The sequence below is a fragment of the Meles meles genome, chromosome 5, assembly GCF_922984935.1.
Source record: "Meles meles chromosome 5, mMelMel3.1 paternal haplotype, whole genome shotgun sequence".
Taxonomy (NCBI): domain Eukaryota; kingdom Metazoa; phylum Chordata; class Mammalia; order Carnivora; family Mustelidae; genus Meles; species Meles meles.
In genome coordinates, this window is record NC_060070.1 from 23,311,855 (window position 1) to 23,330,955 (window position 19,101).

General features: G+C 45.0%; 1 protein-coding gene across 1 annotated transcript in view; it reads right to left on the reverse strand.

Moving 5' to 3' along the window:
• Positions 1–414: 414 nt before the first annotated feature.
• LOC123941165 (coiled-coil domain-containing protein 162-like) overlaps positions 415–19,101 on the reverse strand; it is a 132,884-nt gene continuing 114,197 nt past the window's right edge. Inside the window, exons 28-37 of the mRNA XM_046004070.1 lie at positions 17,006–17,155; positions 16,080–16,133; positions 15,247–15,414; positions 11,960–12,112; positions 11,569–11,700; positions 10,776–10,928; positions 9,136–9,345; positions 5,652–5,772; positions 2,250–2,374; positions 415–564 (exon numbers count right to left, since the gene is read on the reverse strand). Coding sequence (XP_045860026.1) covers positions 454–564; positions 2,250–2,374; positions 5,652–5,772; positions 9,136–9,345; positions 10,776–10,928; positions 11,569–11,700; positions 11,960–12,112; positions 15,247–15,414; positions 16,080–16,133; positions 17,006–17,155 — 1,377 coding nt within the window. The 3' untranslated portion in view covers positions 415–453. The remainder of the gene's footprint in view (positions 565–2,249; positions 2,375–5,651; positions 5,773–9,135; positions 9,346–10,775; positions 10,929–11,568; positions 11,701–11,959; positions 12,113–15,246; positions 15,415–16,079; positions 16,134–17,005; positions 17,156–19,101) is intronic.

The window sequence follows — 19,101 nt, forward strand, 5'->3', positions numbered from 1 at the left end:
GTCTCAGTATTTGTAGGCAGAATAAAAAAACTATGTAAGACAGGATGATATTCTTAAGTGAAACAAATAGAAATGCGTGCTCTGAAGTGTATTGAGATTAATCTGTTCTGGTTTTCCACTTACTAAAAATTACTGCTTAGAAGCAATGCCCTCTCTCCTGGTTCACACACCTCATCAGTAATCTGGAACCCACAATGAGAAGCTGTTGGTTGACCAAAGGTGAGGCCCAGGTTGTAGAAGTGCAAATCAACTCTTAGTTCTTAAAACCTAAGACCGAGCCCTACTTCACCTGGGACATTTCGGATATGATCATCTCAGTCCTTCCACACTGTCTTCATAGTTCTGGTAATAAAAATTAGACCAAGGTTTCATGGAGGTTAGAATCATTTTTATTCATTCAAATGCTCAAGGAAATAAAATGTGGAAAAGGATATATGATTACCAGTCAGGTCTTTATGGGATTATGGATGGAGCTGTGTGAACTTGAAAAGCTGAACATTGAACATTTTCTGCCACATTGGGTAGAAAGACATTGTCAGTCCTTCTTTCGTGTTTAGTAGGTACCTGTAATATAAGGATTAAACAGATATTGGAGATATCATTAAAAGTCATTGTTACTCATGAGACCAAGATCATTCGTCCAGTCTGGGGCAGGCCATTTAGGGCGCCTTCTTGGACCTGCCACTTGTCATAAAGGGAACTGGTTATGAATTAAATCTATCAACAAAAAGCCATTTTCATCTAAGGAAAAAAGATATCCCCTATATGGAGTAATCTAAAAATTCCTTAATAGTTTATCATTTGTGTTAGTGCAGTGTTTTGTTTTTTAGAAAGTCTTGGTGGTCTTACATCCTAGCATGTGTAAATTCCTCCTCAATCTGTATTTATCTGATTTGTCTTATAGACCTTTTGTAAGAATTCAGAACTTACATAGATTCAAAGAGGCTCCAATTCTTTTGTGCCTTTCCTGGACCTTAGGCTTTTTGCTTGGGGTTTTTATAGTGTACACAAGTTAATGGGCTACAAAACATTCCCTTATTTATTAGGGTTAGTTTAGACCATCACCCTTTTACATCTTGTGAACACAGTGGTTTTCCTCTAATGCATTTAGCTACTTAAGTAGCCTTCTCAACCATGAGCTGTAATCACCCTATAAGAGCAACATTTGATTTTGGGAGTGAAACGGGGATGGAGTGAATCTTAAAAGCCCTTGTGGTCCCATAAATGCCAACTGAATATTGCTTCTTCTTGGAAAAGGTTTTTTGCAGAAACAGACATATACTAGAATTTCACTTTTTAGTGAAAGATGACTGCACAGAGATTGGTAGGTCAAGCAAATGGCAGGTATTGGTAATGTGGTCCTACTTGGTCAAGGACTTCAAATGGATATTCCTGATCTGTTTCTTCCCCTTCTGTGTATGGCTCCTGAACTGCATGTTCAGAAACACTGCTGCAAATTTTTGATCCAATAACTAGATCATCATCTGCAGAATTACACCCTCATATTTTTCTCTGACAATATGATTAAATCTTTTCCTTTTAATTTTCCTCAAAGCAAGAGGCAGGAATTCCTAAATGGGTTGATATGTAAACTTCTGGAGGGGATTCTAAAAAACAATGGGGCAAAGAGTATAATACTTATCACAGTAGTGCAGAGAAGGTAGAGGAAGAGGGTAAATGTTTTACATAAACCAAAAATGAAATATTAAAAAAATCTACATATAAGTTCTGTACCTTGACCTAATCTGTGTCCCAAGAATTTCTTTGGAGGATAGATTTCTCACATGTTTTTAAAATGACTTCTGAAAATTTCTGCTCTGCCAGGGAACTCAGATAAGAGATCTCACGCTGCTAGTTAATGACTGCAGATGACGGAAGGAAAAGAAGAGGTTCAGAGACGGAACACAGCAAGGTGTTGATACTGACTTCCACACCCATTTATTTTATTGTAATTGAGTAAGTGCTTTTGGGATGAATTGTTTTGATATCAGAATTCTATTACTGAGGAGTAGCATCATCAAGAAGGCAGAGGGTGAAACCCTGGACCATCCTTCTTCCCAGTCATCGATTCAGAAACAATTCACGAACAAATTCCCTCTGTGAGAAATCCAGAATTTTATTATTTAGATCCAAGTATCTAGATAAGAGCCTGATATTTTTAATGTACTTTTGAAGTGAACCTAAAACTATAATTTCATATTTACATTTTTCATTGTTTCACATATATAATCAAATTTATCGTTACTTACGGTCTCTGGCCTTTGAATCCTTGTTATTTTACTGCTCATAAGATGAGTCCTTAAAAGGTGTTGCTGGGGGTGTCTGGATGATGTGGGAGCAGAACGTAGGGAATACTGAGCCCGAGGTATAAGGCCTATAATGTTAAAAAATGTTAAATCATATCTCTGGTTGCAGTGTATAGGCCTAGATTTAATCCACAAAATTTTGAGCATAAAATGAACATCTAATCCACTTCATCAGTTCTGACTGAAGATGACAAAACCCAGATGGATTTTTTTTTGCCTGAGGGTCACATGACCAAGTGAAAGAGAAAGATATGATGGGTGACTTGGACTATGATGGGTAGAAGTGGACAGACTTAAGGATATTCAAATTAATCAGATTTGGTAATTCACTGGATTTGTGGGTGACAAGGAATAGCTCCCAGATTTCTGGCTCAAGCAATTGGATAGATATTCATTTTATTTTATGGTGGATTTTATGATCCTGGCACATATACGGTCAATAAATAATGGTCAGTCACAAGATTAGAAGGGTAGGTGGGTGGGGAATAAGAGTATGTAGAGAGAAAGCAGATAATGATTAGAACAAGACCCCTGTAGTAGTGAAAAAGTAGAACTAAATGGGATCCCATACATTGGGATTGGTCCCCGGGAGGGGCAGCTTTTCCATTTTATCAGGAGGGACTGAGAAGTAGCTGAGTACTTGGGCTGGGCTCAAGATATAGAGGGGGTTTCCCCTTGGATGGCTTTTAACTGCTCTGTGAAACTGGAGGTGACGTGTTGGCTGGGGAGGAGGACAGTGTTGGAAGGTGTGAAGAAGCCAAGAAGATTTAAAATAGTTGCTGGGAAAAGGAGAGAGTGAGCTGACCCCATTCTCAGTTTCAGGGGAGGGACATGGGAGCTGCTCCTAAGACCACGGAGAACCTTAGCCTCTGGCTTTAGTGATTGGCTCAAACCGGACATGTGACCCGAGTCAACCCAGTCTGAGGCTGATTCTTCTCAACTGTCCATCACCACATTGACTCCCGCCCCTCGAGCTGGAACAGAGAGGAAGCTACAGCGGTGGCTGCCATCTTACTTCCCAGGGGGCTCCACTTCCTCTCCGCTCCCAGCATTCTCAGAGCCCAGCAACGGCGACAGAGAAATCGATGCTCGTGAAAAACATCAAAGCTGGATCAGGAGAACTTAAGGCAGTCTGTCTCTGAACATTTCACAGTTTTGTTAGACAAGAGACTTCAATTTTTTCCCCTTAAGTATTTTAAGAACAGCTGCACTAGAATATATTATCATTTCTCAGGAGTTGCAAGATCCTAAGGGGAATCCGTGCTAATGCCAAGTAGAGAGAGCGGCCCCCCAACTCTGCCTTTGCCTCCGATGCCTCTGATGTGGGGAGCAAGGTGGCTGCTGCTACCACAGCTACGGGAAGGAGAAACTTTGGTCACTTCCGGCTTTCATCTGGACAACAGCTGGGAAGGGAGTGGGAATGGCTGACTTCTGGCATTAATAGTACAGGTGATGCCTGGCTGTCCCCTTGGAGGCTGGTGATAAATAGACAGGGTAATAATGGGTAATAAATAGACAGGTATGACCCAGTCCCTCCTCTCCCGATGAATCTACATGTAGGGAGCCCTCCACAAAGCCGGTCCTGTCACTGAGAGGAGACAGGTGGGGGCTGAGGTTTAGGAATAACTTTTACATCTACTTCCAGGGAAAGAGGCTTCTCTTTCATTCCTGCCACATCCTCAGTTCTGGGAATTAGGTTCTGCCCCCCTACCTGTCTTGTGCCTCACTCTGCTTCTCCTTCCTAAATGTGCAGCTGTTGGCAGACATGGACGGCAGTTTGAAAGGACCCTTTAACCCAGAAAGAGATTTAAAAGGTGCCTGGCTGGGGTACCTGGCTGGCTTAGCTAGTACAGTGTGTGACTCTTGATCTCAGGGTGGTGAGTTCAAGCCCCACCGTGGGTACAGAGCTTACTTATTTAAAAAAAAAAAAAAAAAAAAAAGATGGTTGGATGGAGGCAGAGGGGCAAGGGAGAGACAGAAAAATCCTAGAGAATGTGGAGAAGGAGAGTGCAAGGTACAGAACTGCTCAGGGTCAGGGGTCAAAATAGGGCCTTGGATATTTGTACGTTCTTTCACTTTGGACAGGACAACTGAGGTGAGGAAACTCAGCCCTGCTCTCAGGTCCCAGGCAGCAGGCATAGAGGCAGGAAGGAGGGCCCTGGGCTTTATAGCTAAGCCCAGCCTTAGTCTTTTTTTTTTTTTTTTTAAGATTTTATTTATTTATTTGAGAGAAAGAGAGACAGAGAGAGTGTGAGTGGAAGGAGGAGCAGAGGGAGAGGGAGAGAGAGAGAAAATGTCAAGCAGACTCCATGCTAAGCGTGGAGCCTGACATGGAGCTTGAGCCCAGGACCCTGTGATCATGACCTGAGCCCAAATCAGAAATGGACACTTAACCGAGTCACCCAGGTGCCCCACCAGCCCTGCTCTTAGTAAACCCAGAGTCACTCCATCTTTGTCTGCTTGATCTTTGATGCCAATCTTTCTGTTTCTGAAAGGCTCTATTTTCTTATATATTCACCTAGTTAATAGCCGAAAGCAAACACAAAGGACACACACATACGAAAGTATAGGAGCCAACATTTGTACAGTTAGTTAGTGCTTCTGTACTACGTGGCCGATATGCTTTATTTCATTCAATTCTCAGAATACCCTTTTGAGGGGATATTCCCATTTTATAGATAGGCTAACCTGAGGTCACATAGTGAGCAGTGACTGAGCCAGGATTTTAACCACAGCGCACACACCCAACCACCAGGCTCCACCAGAAGAGAAAAGCAGAGACTTGGCTGATCTTAACAATAAATCGGTTGTGGTTATTGATATTTGATGACATTTTTGATAGAAGAACTTAGAATTTATTTTGTCCTCAACTTACAGGGGAGGAAGCTAGTTTAGAGACATCCTGGGTTTGGCCTCTGTTCCATGCTTCTTGCTAGCTACACTGCCCAGAGGGTGGTGTTGATTGCCATTCCATAGGGCTCTTCAAGCCTCCAGCACCCAAGAATCACAATACACTTTCTAAATAACATCTGAAAAATGTGGTCATTGATGTTCTAAGGCATTATGACAGTGAAGTACCCAGTGTTCTTTAAGTGGTATATTACAAGCTTCTGAGGCCAGTTTTTATGACTAAAACAATTTAGTATAGGATGTAAATACTCTAAGGTAAACTAAAGTAGAAAGTTACGGCTGCAAATCAGAATTAAGTTTCATTCATTCATTCAACAGTCATCACGGAGCCCCCAATCAGTAACCACCGGGTTGTTATGGCTAGTCCCTGAGATCCTCCTCAGTTCAGACCCCAGAGCCTGGGAGTTTGTGCTAGCCAGAGCAGGACCTGCTTACCGCCTGGTGAGCTCATCCGGACAGACGATCGCTCAGCGTCACTAAGCTGACTTTGTAGCTCTTGTACGCGCTGGAAAGCATCCAGCTTCACACTCCGCTCCTGGGCAAGCCGGCTTCTCATCTGAGGAGAAAAGTGCTTAGGAAGCAGAGATGCTTTCTGGTGCCTACTTTAGTTCCTGGGGTTCCTTGGAGGTGTGGGTCCAGGCTGCCCCAGAAATACAAGTCCTCATACAGTCCTGGTCAGGCTGAACTCAGCCTTCTGGGGAGAGCTCCAAGAAGGCCAAGAACTTACCAAAGAGGAGCAGAGGCAGCCAGTAGAACCTTTATTGCCTTATCATAGCCAGGAGTTCACTCACGACATTTTTATCTTTTATGTTTATTTCACCAGTGTGGAGGGGAGGAGAGGAAATGGAAGGGTCCAGTTCACAGAGGACCTTGTGGGTCAAAGCCACGAAACTACCAGATGGGAGGGAGCCCCTGGACAGTTTCAAGCAGAGGAAAGACCCAATCTCTCTCCCAGATCTCTATTTGGCTCAACTCATCATTGGCAGGGATGCCCTGAGCACCATCCCCCATGCCTTATATGAGGCCTCTAACAAGAGATGACCCTCGTATTTACTCATGTGGTCCTCTGCTCGCACAGCTGACCCCTAGTCCCCAGCCAGAGAGCGGCTGGGTCCAAAGTGCCTTATCTGCAGAGATCACAGGTATTTTTTAACTTATTTTTATTTATATAAATATAATTTTATATACGTTATAAAAAGTAATTTAATTATAAAAATTATCTAAGAGTATTAAAAGGAATATATTTATAATTATATTAAAAATTATAAAGTATAAAAAAGCAATAATCATATAATGGATTCAATAGTGTCCCCCTGGCCCCCCGAAAAATTCATGTTTACCTAGAACCTCAAAAGGTGACCTTACTTGAAAATAGTCTTTGCAGATGTAATTAAATCATGAGGAAGCCATACTGGATTAAGAGTGGGCCTTACATACAATGACTGATGCCTTCCTAAGAAGAGGAAAGGGCTCAGACACACAGAGGGACACATACGGAGAGGGCGATCGGATGAGGAAGGCAGAGATGGGAGTGACGTAGTTACAAGCCAAAGGAATGTCAAGGACTACAGGCAGCCACCACAAGCTAGGAGAGAGGCAGAGAATAGACTCTTTCTCAGAGCCCTCAGGAGGAGCCCACATCTTGATTTCAGGCTTCTGGCCTCCTGAACTCTGAGAGCATACATTTTACTTGTATTAAGCCATCTAGTTTGTGGTAATTTGTTACAACAGCCCTAGCAAACCAATCTACGTGCTGCTCTCAAAACTTCAGCGGCACATGTTTTAAATCCTACTCTCGCCTGCATGGACCCAATGAGAAGGCCTGTGAACTCTTGCAGCTGTGACCACGGGCTCATCTTACACATGTTAAGGAGCAGTTTCTTGTGTGTGTGCGGATACTCTCAAGTGTAATGTAACTTTCAGTTAAAGATCAGATCCCCAGAGTTAGGAACACTTCCTAATACGAATTAGCCATATAGGTCCATGTAGGTACTATAAGGATTGGTGTAGGCTGGAAAAACATAAGACTTCCTAAGCCAGGCTGGGGCTAAGTCAACTTGAATAATATTAGCAAAGGAAAGAAACATTCTTAGGAAGGACCTTGTGTTGTGTTAGGACCTTAAAGAGACCCCACCCCACTTCACAGAGGTAGGTACAGTGATTTGCCCAAGGTCCACAAGCAGTTAGCGGCAGAGGCAGTATCTGAATCCAGGTCAATCCGTTTCCAAAATTGTCCACCTTCATTCAGATTCCCAGTAAAAAGATATATAGCCAATATTTATCAAGAGCTGTGTCAGTTTCAGTTCTAAGTGCTTCATTGAAACTACCTGATTCAATCCTCCTAAAAATCCCACAAAATGAGTATGTTGTTCTCCACTACCGATGAGAAGACTGAAGCACAGAGAGACCACAACCTAGCCCAAGGTCATGCAGTGGAGATCCAGCCCAAGGTCATGCATAGAGGGCCCCAGGGCGTGAATCAGGAAATCTGACTCTAGGGCCTCTGCTCTAAATGGTCTCCCCAAGAGCAGGAGGTAGGCAAGGACAATCGTGCTCTCCAAGGTCAGATGATCAAAATCTGCCCTTGGAATTGGAGGTTGGAGAAGGATTAATGAAGTCACTGTGGGTCATAGGGGCTCTTGCTGGCTGAGGATGGATCGCTAGTTGGTGGCGAGTGGGACAGTAAGCCCGGGGCACAGGAGTTGTCAACAGAGGTAGGGGAGTAATTTAGATTTTCACATGCATATACTAAAAAGATGTATTTGTTGGGAGAAGCCTCAAAATATTTGTTTTGGCTACTTTTTAGAATCTCTACCTTTAGACAAAAATTAGTTGTTAACTAGAGAGGACTTGGAGAAACTAACACCTTATCTATTTTTAACGAGGCACAGGGCTCAAACTCATGACCCTGAGATCAAGACCAGAGCTGAGATCCAGTAGCACGTATAACTGATTGAGTCACCCAGGTGCCCCTAACACCTTATTATTGGGTGGTTTTTAGAAAAGCATGATTTGAAGGACGAATATGTGACACCAAATTTTTCTTAAGGATTCAAGACACATTTTAGTTTAGTTTTCACAAAATAAATGTGAAATTCTAATTTTCTTTTATTCTAAAGCTACCTGTTTTTCTATCCATTCCTCCATAAATATTTTCTCTAGCATTCCCTCAATTGAATTTTGGTCCTTTTTAAAAATTTTTGTCATTTATTTTTGTAGACTTCTCATTGATCTCCTCCTTAAGCACTTGAAACACTTGGTCAATAATTTAATTTAACTTTCCAACTTCTGTTTCCTAATATCTCTGGTGAATTAAGTGATTTATTCCTTCAGTGAATGTATAAGACATGCCTGTTCTGGAAGGTGCTACTTCTTTTGCCTTTTGTATTGGATTACATTCTGTGGTCTCCTTTGTTAGAATTTGCATTAATCCATGTCTACGTCTACTGTTTCTTCTTCTTCTTCTTTTTTTTTTTTACTGTAGGACTCTATTTAACAAAAATAGATTGTGTCTGGAAATCACATTTGCCTTTCCTTTTTGTCTCTAAAGTTCCAGAAACACCTTGAATAAAATCCTCTTCTAATAGCTTCCATAATACTTGTTGCTTTTCCAGATTATCATTGGAATTTTCCAAAGGATCCCTAGTTCAAAAATTATAGTCAAGTGGAAACACGTTTGTCACGTGGGTTATAAAGGCACCAAGATTCTGGGCCTCGGGGCAGTGAAGCCATCATCCTCTCACCATTAGCAGCCTGAGCATCACCTCAGCGTGGGCAGAAGTATTCCCATTATCCTGGTGGGCCTAGAAATGACAAAGGTGGGGGACACCAGAGGCGGAAAATTCCAGAAGAAGGCCCCAGCTCTGGCTGGTGCATCCCAATTGGCTTCTGAGGGGCTGCTCCCTCTCTCTGGAGTTACCTGTTGGAGTTCTCTCTGACTTCTCTTCTGCTGAAGCTGGCCCAGCCTGGAAGCCCTCTCAGCCGCTTCCGTCAGGAGCTGCAGGTGCTGTTCCTTTTTCTCCACGTCTTCCAGGAGCTTCTCCATGCTGGAGGTTTTCATCAGATCCATCTGTTGCCGGTGGCGAGCCTCTTGAGTCAGCTTGTGTTGCAGCTCTCTCAGCAGTTGAGCCTGTGGCAGGAAAAGGGCAAAGAAATTGAAGAAGGCACACTCTTTCCTCTTAGCAAAAGGCCCAGAAGGAGAAGTTGCCCAACGGGATAACTATCCCCTCCAGTAGGGCCCAAGGGCAAGACCCTGTGGCGAGCTCCTGGGCCCAGGGTCATGGAGCCGGGCCCGTTTGGTTCTGGGCTACTAGCTGACAACAAGACTACCAGCATCTAGGCCGGCTTGGCATTTACTGTAAGCCCTGAGGCAATAGTTAGGGAGAGAACAAAAGGAACAAACCAGCAAAGCCAGCCAAGTGGTAATGCCACTGTACAGCAAAACCAGTCAAACAGTTCCGACTTTCAGTGCCCAGATGTGATGATGATGTGTACGTTACTTAGCCTATTAATCACATAGTTGTATCTACCAGAGGCTACACGTGCTGTGTCACTGAGCACTCACCACGAAATAGCAGGGAAGGGTTAGCCCCAGGAGGGTGTGACCTAGCGCTGCAATGAGTGGACGAGGGAGGTTGTAATAATCTTGCTTCTGGTTTGACTTTCAAAATAGCTCTGGGGAAGCCAGGTTCCAGACGGTTAAGAGGGAAAAGAGTAGTAATAATTTGGTCCTGTTCTGAAATTTTTTTTTATCAGTAGCACCACAGGCACCAGAAGGTCAAACTCAGTTATAACACTAATACTTATATTATTTGTACAGCGATGCGACAGTTTACATAATTATACACCATCATTCACCTGGTGCATGATAATGGAGGATATAGGGTCCGGAAGGAACAAATTATAGGCTATGTTTTAAACATGCCCAGCTTTCCCAGGCTCTTCTTTAAACTGAGCTCCTCTAAACCTAGGGTCTTTCTGCTTCCTTCATGCTTGGAGAGTTGGTACATATCAAGAGCTTAAACTTGGAAACACCTTCATTTTGGGGCCAGCTCCTACTTAGCAACAACTTCTGGAATGAAGACTTAGTTTGGGTCCTCCAGAAAAGACCCAAGACTCTTGGTTTGGGGAACAGTGCTGATGGCTGGGCCACACTCCACGTGCACAAGGTTGCTGTCGATGGAAAGTGTGCTTGGACCTGAAAGCACTGTGTCAAGGGCAGAGAACAACACCCCAAGATGCCCTCTGGGTAATAAGATCCTCAGAGAAACACACATGTACACACTACACACCAACAAATGATCTTTTGTGTGGGTAGTACTTGCCTGCCTTAGCCAAGTATGAACAAAAACAAAAGCCTTTTGGCCACTCTCCTTGGTTGCTGGGCTAGAGAGGAGAGAGAAGGGAAGCTGAAGCCTGGGTGGTGGTTCTCTGGCCCTGCCCTGTGCTTGAACCAGGCTCACAGTTCCAGGCAGCCTGTGGTGCTGTTTCTGCTCCACATGAGGCTTTGCAGAGGGAGTTCAGAGAGAGGGAGGGAGAGGGCTCCTGGGGCTCAGATACCTGGTTATCTTGCTGCCGGAGCATCCTGGCGTTGTCGGCCTGAGCCCTGGCCAGGGCCTGCCTTAGAGCCCGTAACTCTTGACGAAGTAAAACCACTTCTTGGTCTGCCATTAGCTGGATGCTCAAGCACTCTTTTTTACTTTGCAGAGCTTCCTGTGAACGTCCCAAACCCAGTGAGATAGGAAATAAGTTTCCTTTCCATAGTTTTAGTTTCATAAGCATCTCTAGACCACTTTGGTTATCCATGGTTTTTAAAGCTTCCGGTAGCAAGGAGCTCCCACCAGTCACTTCCTGTGTGTCTTCACTTAAGGACAGTGTGCCAGATCAGAGTAAATTAAGACTTGCTGAAAACTAAGTGAAAATGTCCAAACTACTAGTATTCTGTGCTTTGGTTTCAATTTGTCTTGAGGTTGATTTTCTATTTATTTTGTTTACTTCATTTCCCCCAGATAATCATGTTCGAGACTCAAAGATCTGCAGTGGATTTTGTTGAGGCTGCCTCAAGCCCTCGGTAAAACCTCCCCCTCCATCCTTGCCCTTCCCTCCTGCTAAATTCTCTCTCATCTCTTGTCCAGTTTGCTTCTTTGCCATTTGCTTCGGGCTCTTTCCTGTTTCTCTGAAGTTCTGACACATTTCCACTTCCCAAGAAAACTCCCCAACCCCCAGATCCTTTAAGAGGGTTGGATTTGCCAACTGACACCTGTACCCCCAGCAGCTCCTACCGCCAAGGAAGTCGGGCGCCACCCACCTGGCCTCTCCCTGCTGGGCGGGGCCTCCCTCCCCTCGCGCTCACCTTCTCGGCTCTGTTCACCTGGCGCTGGAAGCGAGCCTGCTGCACCGCCAGCCTCCAGTGGCCCAGGCTCCTCAATTTGCACACCAGCGCAGCCAGGCTGCTGCTGTCCTGCTCCAGAGCCTGCAGCTGCTCCTGCCAAGAGAAGCTCACCTTCAGAAAAGGCTGCCTTCAGCACTCTTCCCCGGAAGGAAGGGCACGAATCCTAACATAAGCGCCCTGCCTTCCAGAGGATGACACAACGGTGCAGGGAGCCCCCAGTGCCCCCTTTTAAATGCCTGATGCAATGCTTTCTCGGGGGAATCAGACTGGAATGTATAGAGAGTGAGCCCGGGGTCAGATGCTGGGATGAAATGCCGGGATCCCGATCCCGTTGCTAAATGAAATCACGTACTTTGGCTGGGTTTTCTTTCTTTCCTTCGTCGGGTCTGGCAGAGCCCCATTTCTTCTTTAAGCCCTTCAAATTGTCAATCCCTTCTGTTCTTACTTCGCCGATGAGCTCACACACTTTCTGGATCAAATTAATCTGATTCTCATCCAGCTTTTCCTGCAAATTGCAGACTCAAGTTCAGGAAGAGCAGGGGAGGAAGAGTCATCTTGCCTTCTACAACCCAACTTTCAGAAATGATTCCACGTGAAAACACCATCCACTCAATTATTCCATCAGGAGTTATCTGGAAGTCTCACGAGCAGCCCCGTTAGCACTGTCTACAATCCACAGGGATTGTGGACCCTACACGCCTTAGAGTCCAAGTTGTCAGTGCTGAGGTAAGTTGAGTGGATAGAAAAGTGGAAGGTCACAAGTAGAAAACTGAATCACCCCTCCTCTCCCAAAAGGTTGCTTGAGAATTTGAACCTAGGGATTTTTGCTATCAGGTTGACTCAGCAGAATCTGACCAGATAAAACACTACAGATGAGCCACTAATGAGGAACTACATTAAAAATAGATAAAGTAGAGGAAGGAATCAGGCTGGCTACCTTCCCATTTAGGTTCCAGCAGAAATCTCATTATGAAACGGCCTGTTCTGAATGGCTTATGGATAATGACTTGTGGTGGAACAGCTTGATCATCACTAAGTACAACTACAGACCCTGCATCCTTGGGTGAGGGGAGAAAGTTGGGTGTCCTCTCATCTCTGAACCACTTCCCTGGAGAGGAAAGCAGGAGGATACTGCCCGGCTGGGCAGTCATGGCAGGATGTCTGGCTGCTGGCCACACAGCCAAAGCTTCACCACCCACTTGGGACCCTGGGGTAGAACGGGGACTCTCTGATTTGGCAGGGGGTAGGGGGCATGTGGCACTAGTTTAGTCTGGGAGAAGTAGAGAATCTACTTTCCATCTAGGAATCTGGCATAAGCTAAAAAAAAAAACCACCTAAGAACATTTTCAATAATTTCATACCTGAAAGATGACTTAGCAAATTCCAGACTTCACTGTCTGTTCATCCCTCTCCTGCCGTACCAGGCCCAGTGCATTTTGGTTTTGACCCTATAATATTTGTAAGCACTGGTATTTTGTGGATCCTTCATAAGTAGGAAGGAATCTCTGATCCTCTCTGATACCCACCAACGCAGAGCACTGGTGGAAGCTCCTCTCAATGGAACAACTTCAGGGACCAGCTGGAATGTTCCAGGAGAGACAATGAAGTAAGGGCACGTTGGGGGCTGGCTCTGGAAAACATCCGACAGCAGGAGAGGAGGCAGGTTTGTACTGAAATTCACATTTGTGGGGCAGTTGGACCAGGCCCATTTTAGGCATGGGACCTCCGTCTTGTGATGCTCAAGCATCATAAGAAAGTGACAGGCTTCCCCCTCCCCCATGCTATGGGCCCAGGGGCACCCCATCACTCCTCTTCTGGATGGACGACCTTCACTGACAGTCCAGCAGCTCCCAGACACTGGATGTGAGAGACCCTGGATGTGGATGGTCAGCATTTTTATACGTTGAAAACCCCTCTGAAAGTGGATTCAAATTCTGAATCTACCCAGTGAGCCTTCAGAAAGTGCCTGTTGCTACTGACACTGGGGTCTGGCCTGGCTCAGGGCACTGCACTTTCCTGTTTGGAGGGTTGCACTCAATAGACTAAACAGTGATATCAACTGTTGGCGTTTCAGAGAAGATGCACCCCGCCCTCCCTCAACAGCAATCAGCTATATACAGAAGAATGAAACCTGACCATTCTCTTACACCATACACAAATAAAACTCTAAATGGGGGAAAGACCTCAATGTGAGACAGGAATCCATCAAAATCCTAGAGAAGAACACAGGCAGTAACCTCTTCGACATTGGCCACAGCAACTTCTTTCAAGACACATCTCCAAAGGCAAGGGAAACGAAAGCAAAAATGAACTTCATCAAGATCAAAAGCTTCTATACAGCAAAAGAAACAGTCAGTGAAACAAACAGGCAACCCATGGAATGGGAGAAGACATTTGCAAATGACAGTACAGACAAAGGGCTGGTATTCAAGATCTATAAAGAACTCTGCAAACTCAACTCCCAAAAAACAAATACTCAAGTGAAAAAAGGGGCAGAAGACATGAACAGACACTTCTCCAAAGAAGACATACAAATGGCTAACAGAAAAATGAAAAAATGTTCATCATCATTAGCCATCAGGGAAATTCAAATCAAAACCACATTGAGATACCACCTTACACCAGTTAGAATGACCAAAATCAACAAGACAGTAAACAAGTGTTGGAGAAGATGTGGAGAAAGGGGAACCCTCTTACACTGTTGGTGGGAATGCGAGTTGGTGCAGCCACTTTGGAAAACAGTGTGGAGGTTCCTCAAAAAATTGAAAGTAGAGCTACCCTATGACCCCACAATTGCACTACTAGGTATTTGCCCCAAAGATACAGATGTAGTGAAAAGAAGGGCCATCTGTACCCAGTGTTCATAGCAGCAGTGTCCACAATAGCCAAACTGTGGAAAGAGCCCTTCAATAGCTGAATGGATAAAGAAGATGTTGTCCATATATACAGTGAACTATTACTCAGCCATCAGAAAGAATGAATGCCCACCATTTGCATCGACATGGATGGAACTGGAAGAGATTATGCTGAGTGAAATAAGCAGAGAAAGACAATTATTATAGGGGTTCACTTATTTGTGGAACATAAGGAATAGTATGGAGGACATTGGGAGAAGAAAGGGAAAAAGAAAGGCGGGGAATCAGAGGGAGAGATGAACTATGAGAGACAATGGATTCCCAGAATCAAACTGAGGGTTTTATAGGGGAGGGGGGTGGGAGGATGGGTGAGCCTGGTGATGGGTATTAAGGAGGACATGGATTGCATGGAGCACTGGGTGTCATACGCAAACAATGAATCATGGACCACTACACCAAAAACTAATGATATACTGTATGGTCACTAACATAATAATTAAAAAAAAGCAATCAGATGGCAGCAATGGCAGCCGAACGCAGAGTGAGGAAAACAGCAACTATCTAAATTGTCTAAAATTCAGTGCCTGTCATAGCAAAACAATGACAACCCATTGCTGACCCCTCCCTGCCACGATCACTGAGCCCCGGAGAATTCTTGGGCCCTGGAGGCTCTTGTTACCACACAGCCCACTCTGTCATCCATTGCTGTATGCATGGCTCCTGTGGAGGTCACTTACCCTTGGCTCCCACAGGGCCGCCCAGATGTCCGACACATGTCACTTACTTTTATGTGCAAGCACGTTGCAAACAGAGCTCGTACTAATGCTTCATATTCTTCCTGGACTTCTGTTCTGATATGCTTGTTGAGATTCAGATTCTCTTCTTCCAAATCTGTGAGTCGAGCTCTCAGAGCAGTGATTTCCATGATCATAGTGTGACTGAGCTCTGCAACCTAATGGCAGAAATATTGTTTGAACGCAAGAGAACTCAAGCAATCCGAAGGGCTGCTGGTACGGAATAGGTCTTCGTATGTCAGGGTCAGATTTGTTCTTCTACTTTGAATCTAGTGAAAGAAGCAAACATCCTGTTGTACAAAAGTGGGTGGAAGGACCTAAGGTTGGTTTAGGGGTCTCAGAACAGTGCCAGACACATAGTTGGTGTCCAATGAATGGTTGTTGAATGAATGACCCCAGAAGAGACACACTAAATACTTCTTAATTAGATACAATACTTCAGCTGTCTTCGTCTCCATTTCCAAATGGGCCTTCTTTGACATCTCAACCTAATACCTTTTCTTTGGAATTCACTTAACCTGGCCTCAAAAGAAAATAAATGAAGCCCCCAACCCCAACCCAAAAATAACAACAAAAACGAAAAATCAAAGCAGTAAAAAATAACAAAGACCACCCCAAAACTAAGAATAATGCCCGTCTTGCTTTAAAAAGTGAAAATGCCCTCCTCAGATGTTTCCGCCGTGTATCTTCATCAATGAGACTTCTCCGGGCCACTCTTGATGGGGCACAAGAAAATGACACCGGAAGTCCCCTGTCTGGCTATTGCTGAGAATGTGGATTTGCCAGCTGGGAAAGAGAAGCTTTTGGGGAAGAACGGACCTACCTGACCAGCATTGTCTTCAGGCGGATCTGAACCTCTTTGGATAATATCTAATTCCTGAAGAGGAGAAAACAGTGCAAACCAAACTCAAACATTTATTCTTCCAGCCATGCCTCAGTTTACCTCAACATGTTCCACACACCCCCTGTTTGTGTGGATGGAGCTTCATTTTCAGATTCCTGGGCTCCCTCTGGAGCCCTACAGCCCCTGTTGCCCCATTGGACTTTAGGGTGACTAACATGAGATCCGGAGATAGCATTCACTTTGAAGTATCCACACTGATGCCAAAGACTTGGCTTATAGAGATAAACCAAACTGGGGGTGAAGCCAAGACTCCTTGGATATTTGAATGCATTATTTGATTTTTTTTTTCAGACTTTAGCACTTTTCTTAGGTAAAAAGTAATATTACATCGAACCTCTGATGCAATCCGTTTTAAAACAGTGTGCAATCTAGGACAGGAGTGACTTTTGGATCCCACTATTCCCACTGGTGGGACCTCATTTTAAGGATGTCTCATCAGTGAGACCCATGACGTGCATCTTGAAGACAGAGTTTACTCAAGGAGCGTGCTTCTCTGTTAGACCAGGAATAGCACAAGGTACTTCGTGTTTGCTCAGGTGAGGAGGGCAGCTATGCGTTTCCCCAGGGGTGGGCGGGCAAATCCTTTGTCACCAATGTTTTATATTCCCCACTAGACACCTCCAAAGCACACAGCCTGGTGTTGCTGGGCCATCACCCTTGCAGCTGAGATTACCAGAGCCCCGGAAAATGAACCAGTGAGAGGAGACTTTGGGGGGTACTGTTCACCCGGCCTTCTTGTGTGAGAACACGCCCCTCTTCCCATTCTAGTCTCCTCTTCAGAGTGAGTCCTGGGCCTCCCTCCCCACACCTTCCCCATCGCACTTCCTCGCTCCCTGAGACCATACCTGCTCTTTCTGGAAGAGCTTCTGCCGAGCGTGCTCCAACACATGCTCGTAACACATGGAGTAGCTCTCGAAGTTGCTGCGTTCTCTTGCCATCACATCGCAACCCAAGGAAAGGAGGCAACCCTCAAAGTGGTCTTTCCTGAACGTGACCTGAAAAGGAAGGGGCATCATTCACAGCAGCTCCAGCAGGAAGGCCTCACGTGCCAGGGCCCACATTGCCTTGGCTCCCAGTCCCAGGTCCATTTCTCTGCCACAGAAAAACATGGGTTCTGGCCTTGCGAGTCTCTCTTTTGGGTCCGCTCTCTTAGTATTTGCAGGCAGGAACAAGAGCACAAACGGACGCCTGCATGCCACGTACCAAAGTACCCTAGATATTTAAGGGTCATAAATCAAACTAATAAACTATTAATTCTCCTACTTTGAAAAATAGATCTTCGAAGTAACTTGGAAGGCCAGGTTTGACTTTATCATTCTTGGACTACTCTGGGTTCTATGCTGAAATGTGGTGACTTGGAGAGAGCTGGTCACCAACCTGTAGTTTACAGTATAACTGCCTTGTCCTCCCATGTCTGGCCCCACATCACACTGTGGAGGGCGCTCACATGCACGTGAACAGTCCGGCTAGCTACACCCCCACACAGCCGCCCTGGACCGCCCCTCAGGTCAGGGTGTGCACACTGGCAGTAAGGCCCACTCTCCTTCTGGGGAGCAGGATCTGGAGACTCTGCAGGGAGAATTCCAGGGCGCCAGGTTCCTGAAGTGTGGTCTAGAATGAACATCAGAGATCTGAGGGGGTATGTCCCCTTGGCTGTGAGGAACAACAGGCTTGGAGAAGAGCCAGAGGAGCCATCTGGAGAATGAGCCTCAGTCAGGAACCCCTCTTGTTCTGGTGGAAGGGATATACTGTTATTCTCTCAGCCGTCCCATTCCTTCCCTTTCTTGAAGAGATCCGAACCCTTCTGAAGAGGTAACCATTAAGGAACAGAGGAAAAGTCCACCCCTCCCAGGCAAGCTTAGATTTCAGCTCTCGAGAGAAATGAGAGCCAATGTGTAGAACAGAGGACAGAGAGACCTGCGTAGGTCCTGCACGTCCAGGTGAGTGCTCGTGTGTGTCTCTCTGTGTCCCTATCAGTGAGTGCATCTGTGTGCCTTTGTGGATATGACTGTATGTCTGGACCCATGAGAATACATGTATATGTGTGTCCGTGTCTCTCTGTGGATGTCCCTGTGACTGTCTGTATACGTCTCTGTGTCTATGTGTGTCCCTGTGTGATTCAGTGAGTGTGTCTGTGTGTGCATCTGGGTGTCTTAGGGGGCCCGCTCCAAGACCCAGTGGGCGTGTGTACACGAGCTTTATCTGCAACACTTGTAGGGTCAGGAGGGCTTCAGGCTCACTGGCAGGGTGCTACAGAAGTTTCTGGCTTGGGGTGGGTCCTGTGTCCCCATGAGGGCCAGTACACTGTCCTATAAGTGAACCTCAGTGCCCCTACCAACCTCGAGAGAAAGTCCAGCCAGGTTTTTTGCCAAGGCAAGTTACTGAGACAAGCTAGCGGAGATGGCAAACAGTGATAGAACTCAGGATGGATGGAGTGAGGAGAGTGGCTCGTACCCACTGCTCATGGCAGGGGAAAGCAGGGTAGCATTTTGGAGGCCAGACTAGCTGTATCTATGAAAAGATTTTAAAATATTCATGATCTTTGGCCCAGTAATTCCTCTTCCAGACCTTCATCTTTAGGGGTTAATAGAAGTAACACACAAAAATATACGTAAGCCTTTCCAACAAAATGAGAAATGGAAATGATCAGAAGTGCCCAATAAAGGGAAATAGTTTGAATCTTTCTCACCTGTCTGTATAACGAAATACTAGACAGCCACCAAAAAGTCTGTGGACAGATACATTTATTGACAAGGAAACACGTCAATAGCACGTACTCAAGTGAAAACAAGGACTCTATAATAAAAGGGCATATAGAATGATTTAATTTGGTTTTAAAAAGTTAATGAATTAAAAAATGATAAAGTTTTGAAGGAAATGGGCCAACGTAATAATAGTAGTTATCAGTGAGGGTAAGCTAATGAGTGTATTTTCTAATACA